The following is a 21,760-nucleotide window of genomic DNA, read 5'->3' as shown; positions in this document are numbered from 1 at the left end:
CCCCCAGTATATGCTACCGTATATGACAGGAGCTGCCATTTTTTCCGGGGGAGTGGCGAGCTTATCCAGGTACCTTAAGTTAGCCTGCACTGGAGCAGGTTCAAGTTTATGGATGTGTTGCTATGGTGATTTTGCCAAACTTGCTTCGTGGAACCGAAAAGCCTGACTTATGTAATCTTATCCTGAAAATGATCCGGCTAACTCAGTTAGCCACATACGAGGAACGGGGTCCCGGTGGTTAAAGTAACAAGTGTGTGGGACTGAGTGACAGTACAGAGACAACATAATATTTAACAAATGAAAACACATACTTGAGGAAGTCAATGCATAAACGCATCAATTGCCTTCTGGTATTTTATGCAATTCTGCCCCTAAACATGCAAAATAGCAGAATTGACAGAAGAAGCTGAATGCCAACATCTATGCAGTATTTATCTAATCTATGCATCTATTGTCATATGACGCAGGACGGCCTGCAGTGATACAAATGGCACCTAATAATTACAGAAAATCAACAAAACTTTAATTTTAACAGCAAAAACAACCGTATGAAGCCGGGTAACAAGATAGTAACAGTAAGCAACATGCTTCACATGTTACACATCTTCAAGGAATCGCCACCTTTATGTGGTGGAGTATTCTTATCCTGTCACATGTGTGTTCGTGCCAAACAATCAAAATCAATATAACAAAACTAAGCCTGACGAACTACCTCTGAAACAAAACAAACAAAAAGGCTTCTCTAGCTTCTCTAAATGTTACTCGATCAGAACCAAATACAGAGGGGGCAGCGACCAATACACCTAGTGTATCTAGACACAGAAAACAACTACGTGTTTGTACCAATTTAAGGGGTACCCCAGACTCACCTACTGTCCGCAACCTCTTACCACAAACATTAACATGTAGTCTCAGCATCGACAGAACACAACAAAATGAAGCCCTTTTGACTCCTGAGTTTTACTGCCTGTATTCTTGGCTCTCACTCTGCTGATTGGCCACCCTGAAGTTGGTGCAACCCACGGAGCAGCACGACCGGCCCCCACAGGTGGAACCCAATCAACTGATTGACACCTGATAGGAAAATGAGGGGGAGAGAAAGAAAGAAGGGCAGAAAACACAACACGTAACACCCCCACTCATAATACAGCGCACGCGACAAAGTATCCGCAGGAACATTTTCAGACCCCTTTTTATGACACGGTTGTAGTTTTGAATGATCAGAGACCAACGCATAAGACGCTGGTTGTAGTTATACATTATGGATATAAACACAAGAGGGTTATGATCTGTGAAAACTTTAATAGGCTTAACACTTGACCCAAGGTAAACCTCAAAAAGTTCTAGGGCGAACAACATTGCTAGAGCTTCCTTCTCTATGGTGGAATACCTAAGTTGATGTTTGTTGAACTTCCGTGAGAAGTAACTCACAGGATGATCGATGCCCTTGTCATCCTCTTGCAGAAGAACTGCCCCAGCTCCAACTGCACTGGCATCAACTTCCAGCTTGAAAGGCGAGGAGATATCTGGGGCAGTCAGGACAGGAATGCAACGCATTATACTCTTAAGACTTTCAAAAGACTGTTTGCACTCACTAGACCACATAAAGGGCTTTGCGGGACTGGTTAAAGCAGTCAGTGGAGCTGCTACAGAGGAGAGGTTTTTGCAGAACCGTCTATAGTATCCTGACATCCCAAGGAAACGGCGCAGCTCTCTCCTGGTTGTTGGTACAGGAAATGCTGCTGAAAAGGTGTACAGCCTAGCTGCGTAACTGCGTAATTTTCTCATGTTCGGGAGGGCTCCAATGGTTCCGCTGGATGTCTGGCTGGGACAGGATAGGGAGGATGTTGACGGTAATGTGCATGAGTGGGTTGAGGAGTATCAGAGGAGGTTGGGCTGTGCCTACGCTCAGGCTAGAAAGAACATGGAGCAGGCAGCGGGAGCTCGCAAAAGGTATGCAGGCGCGCCTGTAGGTGACCATCCTTTACAGCCAGGCCAATTAGTGTATGTAAGGAATCGTCAGGTTTTGGGTCGGCATAAGATTCAGGATGTGTGGCTTCCCACCCCTCACCGAATCATAGCTCAGCTGGGTGGTGATCTGCCCGTGTATTCTGTTGTCCCGATTGATTTCTCGAAACCCCAACACAACCTGCATGGAAATGAGTTGCGTATTTGTGGTCCAAGCATACAGATGGATGGACAGGAACCGGGGGTCCAGGGAGTGGCTAAGTCCTCACTTCCCGATGTAGAGTCCGATTCGGACGACTCTCTGATTGCGATCATCGGGGCCGATGGACCGGGGGCACAAGGGAGCATTGTGAAGGGGGAAGGGGAAAGAGAGAGGGAAGTTGGCTTGGAAGGGCTGTCTCCCCCCCGTCCAACGGGGGCTACCCCCTCTGTGGGCGAGGAGAGAGTAAGTGCAGGTGAGAATAGACATGTCCTGCATTCACCACAGACACTGCCATCACCTGTGCCTTCACCATCACCTCCACTTCGGAGGTCCAAGCGTGCTACTGCGGGGGTTCATTCTAACCCGCACCAGCTGCCGAGGTCTGAGGTAAGCCATCTAAGGGAGAAGGGAGTAGCTCCTGTAGGGGTGGTGCAGTTGCAGCAGACTTGTGAGGCGGTGCTGAAACAGGTTTTTTCAGGGTTAGCTGAAGAATTGGGGAAGGTTGATGTGGGATCTGGATGGGAAATAGGCCATCAGTGGGACACTGAATGATTAAGGGGGAGGTGGATGTGTTGGGATCTGACCCTGCTCTCCTGGCTGGCTGAGTCCCTCACATGTGTTTTCAAACAAAGGAGCATCCATGTTTCCTTCCTCTCAACAAAGGCCTGATCTGGGATCAGCTAGAAACCTCATGCCGGATGACCACACCCCCCCAGCTCCGGCCAAAACCTGATGCTGGTCCCTCATTGGCCAAGAAAGGGCCCCCCACTGGGTTTGAGACCTGGTTTATAAGCGAGCAGGAAACGCCATTCTGTTTCTTCCCTCCGGCATCGGGCTGGTACTAGAAGATCCACAAGGAAGCGCTTGCCTCACCAAATCCTCTCAGGTCACATGTTACCTTCGCTGGTCGAACCATAGACTGTGTTTATTTTGAGTTTTGGGATCCTGTAGTGCGAGAACGGATAACTTCTATGCCCCGTTCCCCCACCCTTTTTGTGTACACACCGCCGGCAGAAGGACGATTAACGCTCTTCCCCCGCCGAAGATTTCCGGGAGGGACGAACGAACCAAGCGTCCCTCAGCCGAAGTTACAGGCCCCTCTCTGCAGCGAGGAGGCCGCGTCTGCGCCAGCTCCGAACCCGCACCACCGAGAGTCACTGACTACTCGAGGACAGAGTGATTCCTACCACTGGAAACAGACCCTACCGAACGAAGCTTCTAAAAGTAAGAGTATCATGGTATCTGGGCCTAGCTTAGCTTAGCATTAGTTTAATTTAGACTATTAGTTTATGTCGTTGTTATTCCTATATCTTGTTGTGTTAAGTTACTGTCGTGTTATAACGTGTTATCGCGGAAGCATCGCGGACCACGGAGTCCCGTTATATTGTGTATTTCCTGCTGTAACTGTTTGCATTAGATCCGTCGCTGCTAGTGGATGTGGAGGTTGTGATTTTATCACTTTAAAGACTAAAACCACGGTGGCGGACCCTCGTCTTCAGTTTCGGGGTGATAAGGAAGCAATACTCGCATCTCACCGCAGTGATAAAGGTCTGTTTTGTTTTGGGGATTCTTTTGTTTTGTTTTGTTTTTATTCTCCCTTCTTTAAATCGGCTCTGTGAGTGAGATTTAGGACCGCAACTATCACCGTATAAGCGTGGCCAGTCGGGTCAGAACCTGACCGCAGACTTTTGCATGATAGATCAGCTGTTTCTCACATTCTCACTGCAGCGCCGAGCACCGCGCTCAGAGCTTGATTTTCTCTCTCTCTCTTCCTCTTGCTCTCTTCCTCTCGCTCTCGCTCCCTCTCCCTCTCTTCCTACTAACAGCATACACACACTTAGATTCACTGATTTTTGATTGACCCTCTCAGACACGTGGTCGCGTAATCTATTGTCCCAACCCACATTGTGTGCCGTCCCACGTGGTTACACGTAGCCACCTCTCAGCTATCTTGTCGTAAGTCTCTAGACTCCGCCATCTTCGCTCATAGACTCATACGCCCCTTTTTTAGATCACCCCTCCCATTGTCTGAGTAGTTCCCTCCTCTTCCACACACAGACACACACACACACACACACATACATGTACATATGTATATATATATATATATATATATATATATATATATATATATATATATATATATATATATATATACATATCCTTACCCCACTTTATTCATTTGACTTTAGGTATTAGACATATAATTGTATGATAGTTGTAGTGACCGTTGCTTCCCAATAAAAAAGTCACTACGGTTGCTGTAATGTTTGTTCTGACGCGTGCCATAAATAACAAAGTTTCCAATATAGGCATTTTATTTCTCACATAATCAGAGTTCACCACTTTCTCTTCAGCTATCCATTTTCCAAAATGGATAGCTGAATAGCTGATTCATTTCCCAAAAGATGCACCTGCTGGCAAATCGCGTTCTTTTGTCTGTCTCTCCGGCGTCACGAGCGGGTGTGCCGAGTCCATCTATTTTCTCTCCCGCAACAAGCGGAGACGTAGCGTGAGGCCGCATAAGTTGCATCGGTAGCGCAGTGTCTGGGAGGCATACGGAGGGGACAGCGTGTGTTTGGGGGGTGGCTGATTCAGGTATGTATATACAGGTGCTGGTCATATAATTAGAATATCATCAAAAAGTTGATTTATTTCACTAATTCCATTCAAAAAGTGAAACGTGTCTATTATATTCATTCATTACACACACAGACTGATATATTTCAAATGTTTATTTCTTTTAATTTTGATGATTATAACTGACAACTAAGGAAAATCCCAAATTCATTATCTCAGAAAATTAGAATATTACTTAAGACCAATACAAAGAAAGGATTTTTAGAAATCTTGGCCAACTGAAAAGTATGAACATGAAAAGTATGAGCGTACAGCACTCAATACTTAGTTGGGGCTCCTTTTGCCTGAATTACTGCAGCAATGCGGCGTGGCATGGAGTCGATCAGTCTGTGGCACTGCTCAGGTGTTATGAGAGCCCAGGTTGCTCTGATAGTGGCCTTCAGCTCTTCTGCATTGTTGGGTCTGGCATTTCGCATCATCCACTTCACAATACCCCAAAGATTTTCTATGGGGTTAAGGTCAGGCGAGTTTGCTGGCCAATTAAGAACAGGGATACCATGGTCCTTAAACCAGGTACTGGTTGCTTTGGCACTGTGTGCAGGTGCCAAGTCCTGTTGGAAAATGAAATCTGCATCTCCATAAAGTTGGTCAGCAGCAGGAAGCATGAAGTGCTCTAAAACTTCCTGGTATACGGCTGCGTTGACCTTGGACCTCAGAAAACACAGTGGACCAACACCAGCAGATGACATGGCACCCCAAACCATCACTGACTGTGGAAACTTTACACTGGACCTCAAGCAACGTGGATTGTGTGTCTCTCCTCTCTTCCTCCAGACTCTGGGACCCTGATTTCCAAAGGAAATGCAAAATTTACTTTCATCAGAGAACATAACTTTGGACCACTCAGCAGCAGTCCAGTCCTTTTTGTCTTTAGCCCAGGCGAGACGCTTCTGACGCTGTCTGTTCAAGAGTGGCTTGACACAAGGAATGCAACAGCTGAAACCCATGTCTTGCATACGTCTGTGCGTAGTGGTTCTTGAAGCACTGACTCCAGCTGCAGTCCACTCTTTCTGAATCTCCCCCACATTTTTGAATCGGTTTTGTTTCACAATCCTCTCCAGGGTGCGGTTATCCCTATTGCTTGTACACTTTTTTCTACCACATCTTTTCCTTCCCTTCGCCTCTCTATTAATGTGCTTGGACACAGAGCTCTGTGAACAGCCAGCCTCTTTTGCAATGACCTTTTGTGTCTTGCCCTCCTTGTGCAAGGTGTCAATGGTCGTCTTTTGGACAACTGTCAAGTCAGCAGTCTTCCCCATGATTGTGTAGCCTACAGAACTAGACTGAGAGACCATTTAAAGGCCTTTGCAGGTGTTTTGAGTTAATTAGCTGATTAGAGTGTGGCACCAGGTCTCTTCAATATTGAGCCTTTTCACAATATTCTAATATTCTGAGATACTGAATTTGGGATTTTCCTTAGTTGTCAGTTATAATCATCAAAATTAAAAGAAATAAACATTTGAAATATATCAGTCTGTGTGTTTCACTTTTTGAATGGAATTAGTGAAATAAATCAACTTTTTGTTGATATTCTAATTATATGACCAGCACCTGAATTTATAGTGGAAGGGTTTTTCTTTATGTATTTCGTGTGCTGGGGAAATTGGGTACAATCAAGAAATATGTAATGTTGTATTCGTGGTTTTTTTTAGAGCTTCCTGAGCAGTGCACCCAATGATAGCTGGGGGAAAATCCAAGTGGGGGTGGCTGGGTTGCTGAACAGGTGGGTTGAAGTAGAATCTTTTGGGTTTGTTTTCTGTTTATTGGCAGTTGTTTGTGATTACTTATGTTTTCTTTTTCACTTCTTTTCTAGTTAGTGAGACGCTGCCTTGGTCTTTTGTTTTGTTTCTTTTGCTTTAAATTGTTTGTGATGCCGATCTTAGCGCATGGTCTGTGAACTCCTCCTGCCCGCTAAACGAGCTGTCACTGGTTACTCCACCTAGTTATATTTGTACCAATAAAAGATTTATATTTTCATAACACTGCTTCCTGTGTGTACGTGCCTTTACGGTGTTTTGAACCGGGTCTCTGTGGCAACGGGGTGCAACAGTATCACTTATTTCAGGCTAAAAACGTCAGCCTTCCCGACTGACCGATATCAACGGATTTAGGTGTGTGTGTGCAACAGGTGTGGGAGGACTGGATGTACTCCAGGATGGACCCTCTCTAAAGGGCCACCGCTGGAGGAACCCCGTGTGGTTCGGAACCTCGCTCGGTTATTCAGGGCAGCTTCAGGACCCTGGCCCTAACACCCCTAATTTAGATACCAATCTAACCCCATTGCTTCCTAATGCACTTCAGCTAATGTCTCAACATTATTAACAAACACTGCAACATCACATATGATACATTAGCAGAGCTTCAGAATCAATCTGAGGCAACGAAGTTAGTAAACCACAACAATGCTGAACAACACCATCTTAACCTTAGCTTGTAACAGGAATGTCATTCAGATCACATGTCTAATAAATGTACTACTGTCAGCCTATCCCAGGGGAAGAGCTCCCTCACCTTGAGGAGACTACGAGGGCCCCACCAGAGACGAGCAACACTGGACTTTGGTTGGAATGCACAAAATACAATCCAGTTTTATTTGGTTTTTACAAAAAGTTTAGAAAAAGGTTACAAAAACAAGTAATAAAAGTGAAATAATAGATCATACAAAATCTCAAATGTACCAAGTTCTCAAAAAGCCTAAAAGCTCTAAGAAGAGCATCCAGAAGCCTCGATCCTTTGTCGTCTCCTATTTGTACCCTTCTCGTTGGCGCTTTCTGCAACCTCCGGGTCCACATAAGGTAGACAACAGAACATTCATAAATCATTGGACAAAACAGTTCCAATAGTCCTATCCCTTCTGACATACCTACTTTTTAAGTTGAATGCTTTTCTGCTAGCCCCCTCCTTTGTAGAAGGTGTCTGTCTAGCTCTCACTGAACAGGATGTCCCCTAACTAAGACAATAGTTAGTTTTTGAATTTACAATCTTTCTCCTCTGCTGGCTGTCATTCAATCATGTCAGAGTGAGTTTAACCCAAAGTTCACTTAATTCATTACCTTTAACATAACAGTCAACATTACAAGCACGTATGATCACATTTTGATAAATGATAGAAAGTCACACATTAAAGCAATTCAATAAATGTAACGTCTCTAAGCAATATGGGATTACATGCAAAGAGCATATTGATATCTGAAAGTATAACACTCTTATGCCATGTTCACACCAAACGTTCGCGCCGCCGGTCTCGCCAGGGACTATTTGTGTTCATTTGCGTGAATCGTGCTGGACGTGCCGGAGAGGGGGCGTGGCTTATCGCTTATGGCTTATCGCCCTGAAAGCCATTCAACTGTCTGCCATTGTAGCAGCTCCACCAACACTCAGAATAACATCATCTAGACGTAAATAGGGCAGCGTCTATTCATTGTTTGTACCATATGGTTTACACACACACACATTTATACATATAGTTTGGTCCGGTCTCTATTGATATAAGATATCGTAGAGCTCTGGGTGAACACAGACGGCTACAGTATTTATTTCCTGATTCAACAAAGGCAGGACGTCAGTGATTACAGGAGAAACATCTCAACGCTGATAGGCTATAGCGCTGGGGCGTAACGCGAATATTTCGCCGAAGGTGAAAATTTTTAACACACGCGTTCGGGCCGATGTGGCCTTCGCGTCAATCGCGTCGCGAATTCGCGTCAATCGCGTCAATCACGCCTTCGCAAATTCGCGTCACTCCAGTCTCATCGCCTGTGCAGACTTTGTATGTAATCTACTCGCGCGAATAATTCGCGCCACGTTTGGTGTGAACGCACCATTAGGCTGATAGAAAGCAATAGATCACAACTCATCATTGATTTGGAAAATAAAAAGAGACATAGACAACTCACATAACATACAAATAACACCTTGAGATAGGATTTCCTCTTTTTCTAGAGGCCACAGGGGCCATGTTCCCTATATGCTAATTAGGTGATAAACTATAATGCGCCTCGAAGACTTCTCTGTATAAGAGTCAACCAGATGCTCAAACCACAAGACGCTGCCTTAACGTCATTTGGCGCCTGGCCTCTCTCCTGTGTGACATCTCATGTGTGTCTTCAGACTTCCATTTTTAGTGAAACTTTTACCACATTCAGAGCAGCTGAAAGGTTTCTCTCTTGTGTGACTTAGCCTGTGTCTCTGTAAATGTGCCCTACGTGAAAAAGATTTATTACAAACTGAGCAGCTGAAAGGTTTCTCTCCTGTATGGAATCTCATGTGTGTCTTCAGATTTCCATTTTCAGTGAAACATTTACCACATTCTGAGCAGCTGAAAGGTTTCTCTCCTGTGTGGAATCTCATGTGTGTCTTCAGACTTCCATTTTGAGTGAAACATTTACCACATTCTGAGCAGCTGAAAGGTTTCTCTCCTGTGTGGAATCTCATGTGTTTCTTCAGACTTCCATTTTCAGTGAAACATTTACCACATTCTGAGCAGCTGAAAGGTTTCTCTCTTGTGTGAGTTACCATGTGTCTCTGTAAATGTCCTCTACGTGAAAAAGATTTATTACAAACTGAGCAGCTGAAAAGATTCTCTCCTGTGTGGAATCTCATGTGTGTCTTCAGACTTCCATTTTCAGTGAAACCTTTACCACATTCTGAGCAGCTGAAAGGTTTCTCTCCTGTGTGAGTTAGCACGTGTCTCTTTAAATGTGCACGATCTGAAAAAGATTCATTACAGACTGAGCAGCTGAAAGGTTTCTCTCCTGTGTGAGTTAGCATGTGTCTCTGTAAATGTCCACTCACTGAAAAAGATTTATTACAGACTGAGCAGCTGAAAGGTTTCTCTCCTGTGTGGAATCTCATGTGTTTCTTCAGACATCCATTTTGAGTGAAACTTTTACCACATTCTGAGCAGCTGAAAGGTTTCTCTCCTGTGTGACATCTCATGTGTGTCTTCAGACTTGCATTTACAGTGAAAGTTTTACCACATTCAGAGCAGCTGAAAGGTTTCTTTCCTGTGTGAATCATCATGTGTTTCTTCAGATTTTGACTCTTGCCAAATGTTTTCTCACACTCAGAGCAGCTCAATAGTTTCTCACCAGCACTACATCTTGAATCACTGACAGGAACTTCATCATTATTCACAGACAAACCTGACTGAGGTTTTCTGGTCTCCTTCCAATCACCACTGTCATCAGTGTCAGAAGAGTCTCCAGTCTTCTCATTAGTATCTGGTTCTGGATGTCTATCTGGATCTGAGTTCCTGCCTGGTTCTGGTCCTCCACAGTCCTCTCCATCAGCTTCTGTTTCCATCTGTTCGGTTTGTCTTTGATGAAGTTGTGAGGACTGAGCTTCCTCTTCATCGTCTTCACTCTTCACAGGAGTGAATGAGAACTTGATATCAGCCTCCTCCGGACCTCGAAGCTGCTCTCCCTCCTGACTGGTCCAGAGTTCCTCCTGTTCCTCTTTAATGTGTGGGGGCTCTGGGTACTCCTGTTCCTCTTTAATGTGTGGGGGCTCTGGGTACTCCTGTTCCTCTTTAATGTGTGGGGGCTCCGGGTCCTCCTGGTCCTCTTCAACGTGTGGGGGCTCTGGGTCCTCCTGGTCCAGACTAGAGCTCCACTCCTGCTGCTCTTCTTTAACCACCAACAGCTGCTGGAAGTCTGTAGAAAAGAATGAATTACATACACAGCTTAGAAAACTGTAATTTCATGTTAACAACTAATCCACTGATATCACTACTTTCCTATAATGTAGGGAGACATGTTGCACATTTTGTAGAACATATTCAAACAAACTCAAAACTGACATGTGTTTTACCTGGCTGTGAGACAAAGTTTCTCTTTGCGGGAGTTGTTCTTGTTTCTATAACATTAGAGTAGGAGCCAGGAACAGCCTGTGCCATTTTGTACACCCTATTTGGTCACTGACGGTAATTGAGTCACATGGTGTTGGATAGCAATGGGGATATATGCTGTTCCGTGGTTTAGTTTGATGAATAGAAGGACAGGGGGTGAGAGAAGGAGTCTTCTTTTTTGCTAATATCGCTATTATCACTATTATCATTGTTGATCGCTGTCTATTACCTTTGTACACCAATGAGAAAGTATTTTGAACGTTTTTATCTCCCGGGCTGTAAGACCTGTATGACTCCTCTTCAGCCTGAAGACGGTCATGACCTTTGCCCCTCATGTCTTGGCCTCGAGCATCTGATGGAGAGCCTCTTGGAGAACCCGTGCATTAACTGCGGCATCATGCCTCCCGGGGTAAGGTCTACAAGGCTAGCCGAGGTGGAACACCTCCTACCTGACAGGTCGATCCTACCAGGTGACGTATCGGAACCACGCATGCTGACTACGGGGTTCCACAAGGTTCAGTCCTAGGCCCCCTTCTCTTATCGCTCGACACAACATCTCTGGGTTCTGTTATTCGCTCGCATGACTTCTCTTACCATTGTTATGCCGATGACACCCAGCTGGTCTTGTCATTTCCCCCCGGTGACACCCAAGTGGAGGCACGCATCGCTGCATGCTTGGCTGACATCTCGAAGTGGATGACGACACACCACCTCAAGCTCAACCTGGACAAAACCGAGCAACTGTTCGTCCAGGTGAAGGGTTGCCTGCACCGAGACCTGTCCATCACCATTGACGATACCGTGGTGACACCAACTCGGACTGCGAGGAACATGGGTGCGACCCTGGATGACCAACTGTCATTCTCAGCAAACATTTCATCAGTTACACGCTCCTGCAGATTCCTGCTCTACAACATCAGGAGGATTCGCCCCTTCCTCACTGATGAGACGGCGCAGGTGCTCATCCAGGCTGTTGTCATCTCCCTTACGGACTACTGCAACTCACTACTTGCCGGAGCCCCGGCTATCAGACCTATGGAGCTTGTCCAGAAAGCTGCAGCTCGCCTGGTGTTCAATCGCCCCAAGTTCTCCCACACAACTTCCCTTCTCTGTTTTCTACACTGGCTACCTGTAAGAGCTCGCATCCAGTTTAAGACTGTGGTGCTAGCCTACAGGGCAGTAAAAGGAACAGCTCCTTCCTATCGCCAGGCCATGGTCAAGCCCTACACCCCCGCCTGATCACTTCGCTCTGCTGCTTTGGGGCGATTGGTTGCCCCGTCGCTCAGAGGTCCCTGCGCCCGATCGACCCGGTCACGGCTTTTTTGTTGCACTTATTGTATTCGTATTAGTTTGTTTCTGCACTGTACTTTGGCTCTGGGTTATGCTCTTAGATGCTGGTTTAAAAAAAAAAAGGAGATGTAGCCTACTTATGACTTCTGGTGACTAGTCGTTCTCTTGAATACACTTATTGTAAGTCGCTTTGGATAAAAGCGTCTGCTAAATGACTAAATTTTAAGCTCTTCTGCAACTTTAGATTGTAGTGTGAAGCATTCCTTGTAACATTTAACCTGATTCTCACGTAGAAGCTCTGGACAGATCATTTATGCTAATGCCCACCGACAGTGGCTTGACAACCACTTTTATCTAATTTCTGCTCTCCAAACATCTTACTATGCACATATTTAGCCTGAAGACATCTGCAGGCCAATTTTGAGTCATAGTCATAGCGCCACCTACTGGTAACAGTCAGTTAAAGTCTTTATACTTTGGCTCGTTTCTCTTAGTAGGTAAATCAGATCAACATCAAATTAGTTCCACACAAATATAACAAGTTCATAATGCCAGTTCATGAAGCTTTTGATGTTTCGTCCAACGCCGTTGCGACGCAGTCTTCGCCGTGAAAAACGAAGGTAATTTTGAGAGGCTAGAAATGCTCGAAACATAAGCAAACTTGGCATACACATTTAAAGCCCAAAATGTAGTTATATAATATGATTTTATTGGTTCAGAGTGGCAAATCGGCTCAATAGCGCCCCCTACAAAATTTCGACGAAGCAGCCCTCGCTGTACGTTTCACATAGATTTACAAAATTTGGTAGGCACATGTATCACATGTGGACTTAAAATAAAGTCTCTTGGAACCATGCTCTAAACCCAACCGAAAGTCAGCCATTTTTAATTTTTTATTAATTTTTTGTGTAGTTTTTGTCATTTCCAGGCGCTGTACTTTAACGAACTCCTCCTAGGGAAATAATCGAATCAAGTTCAAATTTGGTCAGTACAATCTAAAGAACTTTGTGATGAAAAGATACTCAAAGCTTGTTGTTTCGTGAAAAGCCGTTGCGACGCATTCTTCGCCATGAAACATTAAGGTGTTTTTGAGGGGCTAAAAATTCTCAAAACATAACCAAAATTGTCAAACACATTCAAAATCCTGAATGTAGTTATGTAATTTGGTTTTAATTTGGTCACTGTCTTCATCGTGATATCCGTAATGGAGGCATAGATCCGCTCCGCTCACCCCTTTTCACAAATTGGCATTTGTTTTCTCCAGTTTTGGCCACATTTTTTTTGCCTTATACTTTTGAGATCCTAGCTGTCCTGATCTGTGTGAATTGAACTAGAAGTACGATGTCAGCCAACACGTACTAGACCTCTTAGGTTTTTGCGTTCCCCAGGCCGCTTAGCCTGCTGGGCTACTACTGGCTCGTTTGTTAGCCCTGGGCTCTGAAGCTAGCTAACGCTACGGAGACCACAGATATAGACTGTCTACACACGTCAAACTGAAAACGGAACCGTCTGTGAATCAGCTTCCACCTTTGCTAATACCTGGACAAGGCTGTGGACTACGGGCTGGAGCACAATTGTCCACCAGATCTGATATGGCTCCACTCACCTCTCCATCTGACTGTGTCAGCTGCGCCCGCCTGGTTGATAAAATCACAGAGCTGGAAGGAAGAATATCCACGCTCTACAGGATCCAGTATGCCGAGAACCTCATGGACACCATCATCTTCGGTCCAGCACAAACCGACACAGCCAGCGACCGTGTGCATGATTCCATTGCTTCCAGTCCTGCTGCCGCGGCCCCTCCTCCGGTCACAGCTCATGAGGCTTCTTGGCTACGGCTCGGAGCTAAGCCTAAAGCCCTGGTCAGCTCCACTCCATCACATCACGAGCCCTGGTCTGTGCCCGCAGCAGCCGGATAGGGAGACTTCCCTCTCCTACACCCCATAACTTCGATGTCCAGCTGAAGAATACATATGACACCCTTGCCCTACACGACTTCCCTCCTCTGGCTAGGGACTCCCAGCTTCCTACACCATCCCAGCTGCCGCCTCAAGGGACCCACAGCCCCGGCTCCCCCGACATCCCTACGCCAGTCATTCCTGAGCCCTCCTCTCGCCCCAGGACTCGCCGCTCCATACCGCGCTTTACTCCAGCACCGCGGCGAGCTTCGGTCCCCCGTTCTCTCAGTCCTTGCTCGTCCACTCCGCCACCACTGGTTAAATCCTCTCCTCCACCCACGCGTATTACACGCGCAGTGTTGTCGCCTCGTCCCCTCTTCGCCCCGACGACACTGATAGTCGGGGACTCAATAATCAGGAATACCCGTTTCTTCAACGCGACCACACACTGTTTCCCCGGAGCAACGGCTCACGACATCCTGCTGAAACTGCCTGGCCTGCTGCACGCCCTCCCGTCTACCATTCGGCGAATTATCGTTCATGTGGGAATCAACGATACAGCCCTCCACCAGTCTGAGTTGACCAAGATGGATTTTAAAAATCTTCTACACTTTTTAAACAGCTGTGGACTGTCTGCTTTCATCAGTGGTCCAACTCCAACACTCGGCCGTGGATCACAGCGGTTCAGCAGAGTCCTCAGCCTCCACACTTGGCTCCAGGCCGCCTGCAGGACCAACAACGTGAGCTTCATTGACAATTTTAACCTGTTTTGGGACCGCTCTTCCTCTTTTAAGAACGATGGTATTCATTTTAACAAGCTGGGTAGCCGCCTGCTAGCGGCTAATTTACAGCATGCTGTACACTCTTGTCCACATGACTGACTATTTACTTTCCACACACACGCCCCTTCTTCTTCTACGCTGCCACCTCTGAGCACAGTTTCCCGTGACTGCTCCCCCTCCTGGCCTTCCCTGTCATCAACTCCTTCAGCTGCAGCTCTCCCCATTCAGACTATTGTGACTGAGAGGCTGCCCCGTCCACACCGCATTCACAAAGCCATAAACAAAAACAACCTCAGCTATATCCCTCCCAGTGATGTTTATATCGGCTCCCAGCACAAGTTCATCATCTACAACCCCACTTCTGTCAATTCCATCCCGTCTCTGTGGACTCATCATCGGCGTACCACCACTCCCTCATTACGTCATCATAACAAACAGCACGTGAATGCAGCCAACCTCAGAACCCTCCCCAAAACCTCACAACCAACCACAAAACACTCCATGAAGCTTGCTCTGTTCAACACTCGGTCACTAAGCAACAAAGGCCCAATCATCAATGAATTCATCACTGACAACAACCTTGATATCCTCTGTCTCACTGAAACTTGGCAAAAACACCTGGATTACTACACACTCAATCAAACCACCCCAACTGGATATCATTACCTGGATAAACCACGCCCTGATGGCCGCGGTGGAGGAATTGCCGCTCTTCACCGCCAACATATCAAGACCAGACTGACTAACATCGACAGTCCACCCTCCTTTGAACAGCTCACATTCAAACTCTCTGGTCCTAAACCCCTGGTCATTGCAATTATCTACCGCCCCCCCAAAGCCAACCCTGCCTTCCTCTCTGACCTATCAGAATTCCTCACCCAGCTCTGCTCCGTCTCACCTTCCATCCTGTTGCTTGGTGATTTCAACATCCACATCGACTCCTCAGACTGTAAAACTGCCACCGAATTTCTGGACCTGCTTAAATGCTTCAACTTCACTCAACACATAGACTTCCCCACCCACAACCGCGGGCACATCCTGGACCTGGTCTGCTCCACTGAAATCACCATCAACCACCTCTCCGGCTATGACCTCACCATCTCCGACCATCTAGCCATCATCATGGAGATCGACATCCCCATCCCAGAACCCAAACTCACGCGCACCATCACTCTCCGAAATATCAAGTCTGTCTGCCCTTCATCCCTGTCAGCCTGTCTCACTGAAAAATTCTCCACACTCTCCCCCTCCCTTAGCCCTTCCCCCTCAGACCTGGTCAACCTCTACAATAACACACTATCCTCCTGCCTTGATCAGCTTGCCCCTCTCAAAACCAGAACTGTCTCATTCACCCACACTGCTCCCTGGTTCACCCCTGAACTCCGCCTCATGAAATCCCGGAAACGTAGACTAGAGCGACTCTCCAAAAAAACCGGCCTCACAGTTCACACCCTGGCGTACAAGGAACACATACAGCAATACAAACTGGCTTTAAACTCTGCTCGCTCCACCTACTACTCTGGCATCATCCGCTCTGGTTCCACCAACCCCAAGGTCCTCTTCTCCACAATAAACAAACTCCTCAAACCTATGGACAATCTCTCCCACTCCTCCACAGCAGAGAAATGCAACTCCTTTCTTACATTCTACAAAGCTAAAATCGACACCATCTACAACCAACTGGCCACTTCCAGCCCTGCTTTGTCCAACCCTGTATCTGCAAATCCTCCACTAACTGACCGGTCACTCTTCCGATTCTCTCTCATCTCCCCCTCGGATCTCAATAAATCACTCTCTGGCATGAAGACTCCGAGCTGTGACCTCGACCCTATCCCTTCCACTTTAGTTATGGCCTGTCTCCCGGCCCTCCGCCCGCACCTCCTCTCTGTCATCAACTCCTCCCTGTCTACTGGCTCCGTCCCTCCCGCCCTCAAACTCGCCTCAGTCACACCCATCCTCAAAAAACCTGGCCTTGACCCCGACATTCACAACAATTACAGACCCATCTCCAATCTCCCTTTTCTGTCTAAAATACTGGAACGCATTGTTGCCCATCAACTGAAAACTCACCTGGACTCAAACCAACTATATGAACCATTTCAATCCGGATTCAGATCTCATCACAGCACAGAAACTGCCCTCATCAAAGTCACCAACGATCTCCTCCTCTCCTCTGATGAACACTCCCTCAACATCCTGATACTGCTCGACCTCAGCGCAGCCTTCGACACCATCAACCACTCCATCCTCCTTTCACGTCTCGAGTCCTCCCTCCACATCACTGGCACAGCCCTCTCCTGGTTTAAATCATACCTCTCCGACCGGGAACAGTTCATCAGCATCAACAAATTCAAGTCTGACACAGCCCCAGTCTCTCAAGGTGTCCCCCAAGGTTCAGTACTCGGTCCCCTCCTCTTCATCCTCTACCTGCTCCCCCTTGGTGACATCATACGCCACCATGGTCTCCAGTACCACTGCTATGCTGACGACACCCAGCTCTACATCTCCACCAAATCCATCACCCCCACCATCCACTCCACCATCACCAACTGCCTCACAGATATAAAAACCTGGATGCAAGCAAACTTCCTCAAACTCAACACCGACAAATCTGAAGTCCTCATCATCGGCCCCAAATCATTAAACAATTCCCACCACGACTTCTCCCTCTGCATCGATGGCATCACTGTTCCTGCCTCCACACATGTCCGTAACCTCGGGGTCATCTTCGATCAAACTCTCTCATATGAACGCCACGTCAATCACATCACAAAAACCGCCTTCTTTCATCTCAAAAACATCGCCCGTCTCCGTCCCTCCCTCTCCTCCGCAGCCGCTGAAACACTCATCCACGCCTTCATCACCTCTCGACTGGACTACTGCAACAGCATCCTGTACGGCTCACCCACCAAAATCATCAATAAACTACAATACATCCAGAACTCAGCTGCCCGTCTGCTCACCCACTCCCGCACCAGAGACCACATCACCCCAGTCCTTCAAAACCTCCACTGGCTCCCCATACAGCAAAGAATCCAGTTCAAGCTCCTCCTCATCACCTACAAAGCCCTCCACAACCTTGCCCCTTCATACCTTTCGGACCTCCTGTACCATCACATTCCCAACCGCAACCTCAGATCTGCTGACGCCAACCTCCTTACCCCCCCTACTCTGTCCAAGCATCGGACCTGGGGGGACAGGGCCTTCTCCGTTGCTGCCCCCTCCCTCTGGAACTCCCTGCCCCAACACCTCAGACATTCTTCGTCACTTGCCACTTTCAAAACTGCACTTAAAACTCACCTATTCAAATCTGCTTTTAACCTCTAAAGTCAGTCATGTATGTTTTCTTTCTTTCTTTTCATGTTTATTTTATTTTATTTATTTTTTTCTTACTGTTATGTCGTATATTTTGTTCTTATTATAAATGCTTCTATTGTTTCTGTTTTTAACATGTAAAGTGTCTTTGAGTGCCTTTTAAAGCGCTATATAAATAAAATGTATTATTATTATTATTAATGCTTCAAAGTGTCAAGTCGGCTCAATAGCACCTCCTACAATATTTCGACGATGCAGCCCTCGCAGTACGTTTCACCTAGATGTATAAAATTTGGTAAGCAGATGTATCACATGTAGACTTAAAAAAAAGTCTTGGGGGTCCATGCTCTAAACCAAGTCAGCCATTTTGAATTTTGTATGAATTTCTCATGTTTTTTTCCATTTCCAGGTGCTGTACTACGAACTCCTAGGGAATTAATCCGATCAGTTTAGAATTTGGTCAGAACAATCTAAAGACCTTAGCAATTAAAAGTTACTAAAAGCTTGAGGTTTCATTGAACAACATGGACGTGGTGTGGCAGCCATTTTACATGGTTCACCATCATCCATCAAGCTGTTGTAACTCGACTGTACTTTGTCAAAACTGTCCCAAACTTGACATGCTTGTTGACTGTCATGGCTTTAGGACTTCTGCATGCCAATATTAACTCATAGCCATAGCGCCACCTACTGATAAGCACGGACGTAAGCAGGATTCTATAACTACAGTGGCCCAAACACTGAACTTATTGAAAGGGTTTGTGGGCACACCATGAGAAAAAGACTTCTCTGATCTAAATATGTGCAAACTAAGATGCTTGGAGAGCAAAAGTTAGATAACAGTGGATTTTCAAACCATGTCAGTGGGCATTAGTATAAATGATCTGTCCAGAGCTTCTTCATGACAATCAGGTTAAACGTTATAATGAATGCTTCACGCTACAATCTAAAGTTACAGAAGAATTTAAAATTAAAACAGTGTTAAATTAAAGTGTTCAAGTAACAGCAAATGGCACTACTGTTTTGTTAACTTTCATGCAAGTCCAAATACAATCAGCAGGACACTGCAGGGAGTTGAACCCCATCCCAGTAAACTGACAGTATGTTATGTTACAAACACTGAAGCACAGTCATACACATTCATTTTCTTAATGATCTTTAAAGGCTTACATTTATGATTGTATCGGATGTACACTCAAAACATTTGAGGCTTAAGACCTGGCAACATGATCTTGCTACGCTGCTGGTCTACGCAGGAAATATCTCACTCGTGCACGCAGAGTGTGATGGTCACAGAAATGCATGGCCAGAGTCCTGCTAGTACCCTCGACGTGCGTGAAGTTGCGAGGGCCCGATCAATGCTGCTCGCAGCTTTAATTATAAATGGCATTTGTGTCCCGATTTTTGATTTAGTTTTTGTCCCGTTTATATATAAATAAATGTTTGCATCATCTTTTCAATCTTTTGAAAAAGTAATTTGTCTTTTGCTTTAACAATGTAGCTTTTCAATCATGAATATTTGTGTTTTTAGTTGTAACAATTCCATTAAATTTATTTTTGTATAGCCCAAAATCACAAATTACAAATTAGCCTCAGAGGGCTTTACAATATGTACACATTTAACATCCTCTTGTCCCAGGACCCTCACATCGGAACAGGAAAAACTCCCCCAAAAAACCCCTTTAACGGGGAGAAAAGAGGAAGAAACCTTAGGGAGAGCAACAGAGGAGGGATCCCTCTCCAAGTAACAGAACTCTTACTCTCCAATGTGTGTTATAATAGTAACTGTTATATACAATATATACATGTACATAATTGTTAAATTCATGTATCAGCTGGTGTTTTGCAAGTGACTGATACGAGAAGAGTTTAACAAAACATCCAGCAGGTGGTGGTATACACGAATGGAAATTAAGGAGCTTTTATTGCATCATTTGGAGTTGTTGAAGCGTGATATCTTATTGTGAAGGACAGAACTACGGTCCCGAATGTGTTGAGAGCATTGATGGTAATTCTCTGAAACAAGTCAATATCCCCGAAAAACCAACAGCACCCAGTGTTTACAACGAGAATATAATTTGGTCCGAATAGAAGTGGATTTTATTGGCATGTCCGCTAAACTGTCCGGACCAGGAAACAATTCCGTTTACTCTCTTATGTGACGTGAACATATTTTAGATTTCAACACGCTGCACGTTCTCATCTACTTTGTGTGTTAGAGATGCTGAGTGTTTAATGAACCAACCTGCTCTGTGTAACCGAAGCTGAGGGATGAAAACAGCGTCCAGTAGTTTCCGTTGTCGCTCGTTCTCTTTTGAACAAGAAAGTTCCTCCTCGTACTCTGCTATCGTTCTTTCAAACACACCAAATATATCTTCAGCAGCCGCAGTTAGTCGCTGGTTGATTAAACATCTCAGCATTTGGACTTTAGACATTTTCACACAACCACACAAACCGTTCGCTCTCATTAAACTCTGACTAGCGCTGTGTTGATCACTTCCGTCCCCGTCGGTCTGTTTCCAGCTAGCATGCTAAGCTAACTTCAATAGCTTTGTAGGCTACCGGGAGATGAGTCAGAGGAAAAACATCCAGAAAAAAAGGTGAAGAGCTAAAAGTCCATTCAGACATGTTTATCCAGACATACAGAGACTCTGATGAATCAGTAGTGATGGAGCTAACTGAGACTTTATCAACACAACAAAGAGACGATGCTGTTACTAACAACGTTAGGCGCCATGTTGATAATGGAGGAACATCCGGTTCCACTGATGCGTGGTATGTAACCTTCAAAATAAAAGCACTAGAATACTGCATACTACAATAAGAAATCATAAATGATGTGACGGCCCCTGTCTCTAATCACTGCAAATATGCTTTTGTCCCTCTGTCCCTAGAGAGCAGATTACCTGATGCAGAGCACCTGGTCCGGGAACAGGGAGGGCATAAAAACCCTGCTCTAGCGTTGCTCGAGGCGGGTTTACTCTCCGGTGTACGTGGATTGATCCCAGCCAGTTGCTGCCGGTTGTTTTGGTTTTGGTTTCCTTTGGTTTCGCTGACAACACCCACACTTCATCCCACACGCATTCACGGTGACACTACTGATGTTATTGATTGACACACTTCATAAAGTTAACTATTTCTTTATTTAGTCAAATAAACATTTTACCTTACCATCATTTGTTGTGTCTGCCGTATTTGTCATGGCCTAGGAGCCGGGTTATGACAATGATTATTCCAATCTTCAGTTACCTTCCATCTTTTCCATATGTAACATGTATATTGTTTAAGTGATTGTTTTCTAACATGTATTTGTTTCTGTAGAAGATAAAATATCACCAATTATTTGCCTTCTGATCATTTTCTGCACCTCTGCTCCCTCAGCAACTCAAACTGAACTGTGTGATTTCATTAATTTTCTTCAAATACACAAAGAAACAACAACTTGACATTACAGTATGTACTCGGTTCAGGGTGCACATTACTAGTCAAGGGCTACAAAAATAACCAAGTGAAACATCTAACCTAAATCATAACAACACATTTTAACAAAACCATGAAAAACAATATACAAGAGGAACAACAGGGACACCTGGTGGTGAAAGTAAAAAGGTTTGTGGGAAATTATAACATTAAACACATACTTGAGGAAGTCAATGTATAAACACATTATTTGCCTTCTGGTATTTTTCTGCAATGCTGCCTCTAAACATGCAGAATAACAGAATTTACACAAGGAGATAAATGCCAACATCTATGCAGTGTCTATCTAATCTATGCATCTATTGTCATGTGACACAGGATGGCCTGCAGTGATAGA

At 45.3% G+C, this 21,760-nt stretch overlaps 1 protein-coding gene across 4 annotated transcripts; it reads right to left on the bottom strand.

The window, feature by feature from the left end:
* Positions 1–7,367: 7,367 nt before the first annotated feature.
* On the bottom strand, positions 7,368–20,915 carry LOC142941674 (uncharacterized). Of its 4 annotated transcripts, none has more exons than XM_076083687.1 (3): positions 20,189–20,915; positions 13,555–14,570; positions 7,368–10,464 (listed from the first exon to the last, which is right to left on the bottom strand). In XM_076083687.1, the coding sequence occupies exons 2-3, from the start codon at positions 13,766–13,768 to the stop codon at positions 8,870–8,872; spliced, it is 1,809 nt and encodes a 602-aa protein (XP_075939802.1). In that variant the 5' UTR covers positions 13,769–14,570; positions 20,189–20,915; the 3' UTR covers positions 7,368–8,869. The 4 variants fall into 4 exon arrangements, with proteins under 4 accessions (XP_075939802.1, XP_075939803.1, XP_075939800.1 ...); XM_076083688.1 differs by lacking the exon at positions 13,555–14,570 and adding an exon at positions 11,253–11,478 and having other exon boundaries at positions 20,189–20,913; XM_076083685.1 differs by lacking the exon at positions 13,555–14,570 and having other exon boundaries at positions 20,189–20,912.
* Between the last annotated feature and the right edge of the window lie 845 nt (positions 20,916–21,760).

The sequence above is a fragment of the Anarhichas minor genome, unplaced genomic scaffold (genome assembly GCF_050575085.1).
Source record: "Anarhichas minor isolate MPS153535 unplaced genomic scaffold, ASM5057508v1 ptg000136l, whole genome shotgun sequence".
Classification (NCBI taxonomy): domain Eukaryota; kingdom Metazoa; phylum Chordata; class Actinopteri; order Perciformes; family Anarhichadidae; genus Anarhichas; species Anarhichas minor.
The sequence above is the reverse complement of the archived record's forward strand: the minus strand, read 5'-3'. Positions and strand labels throughout refer to the sequence as shown.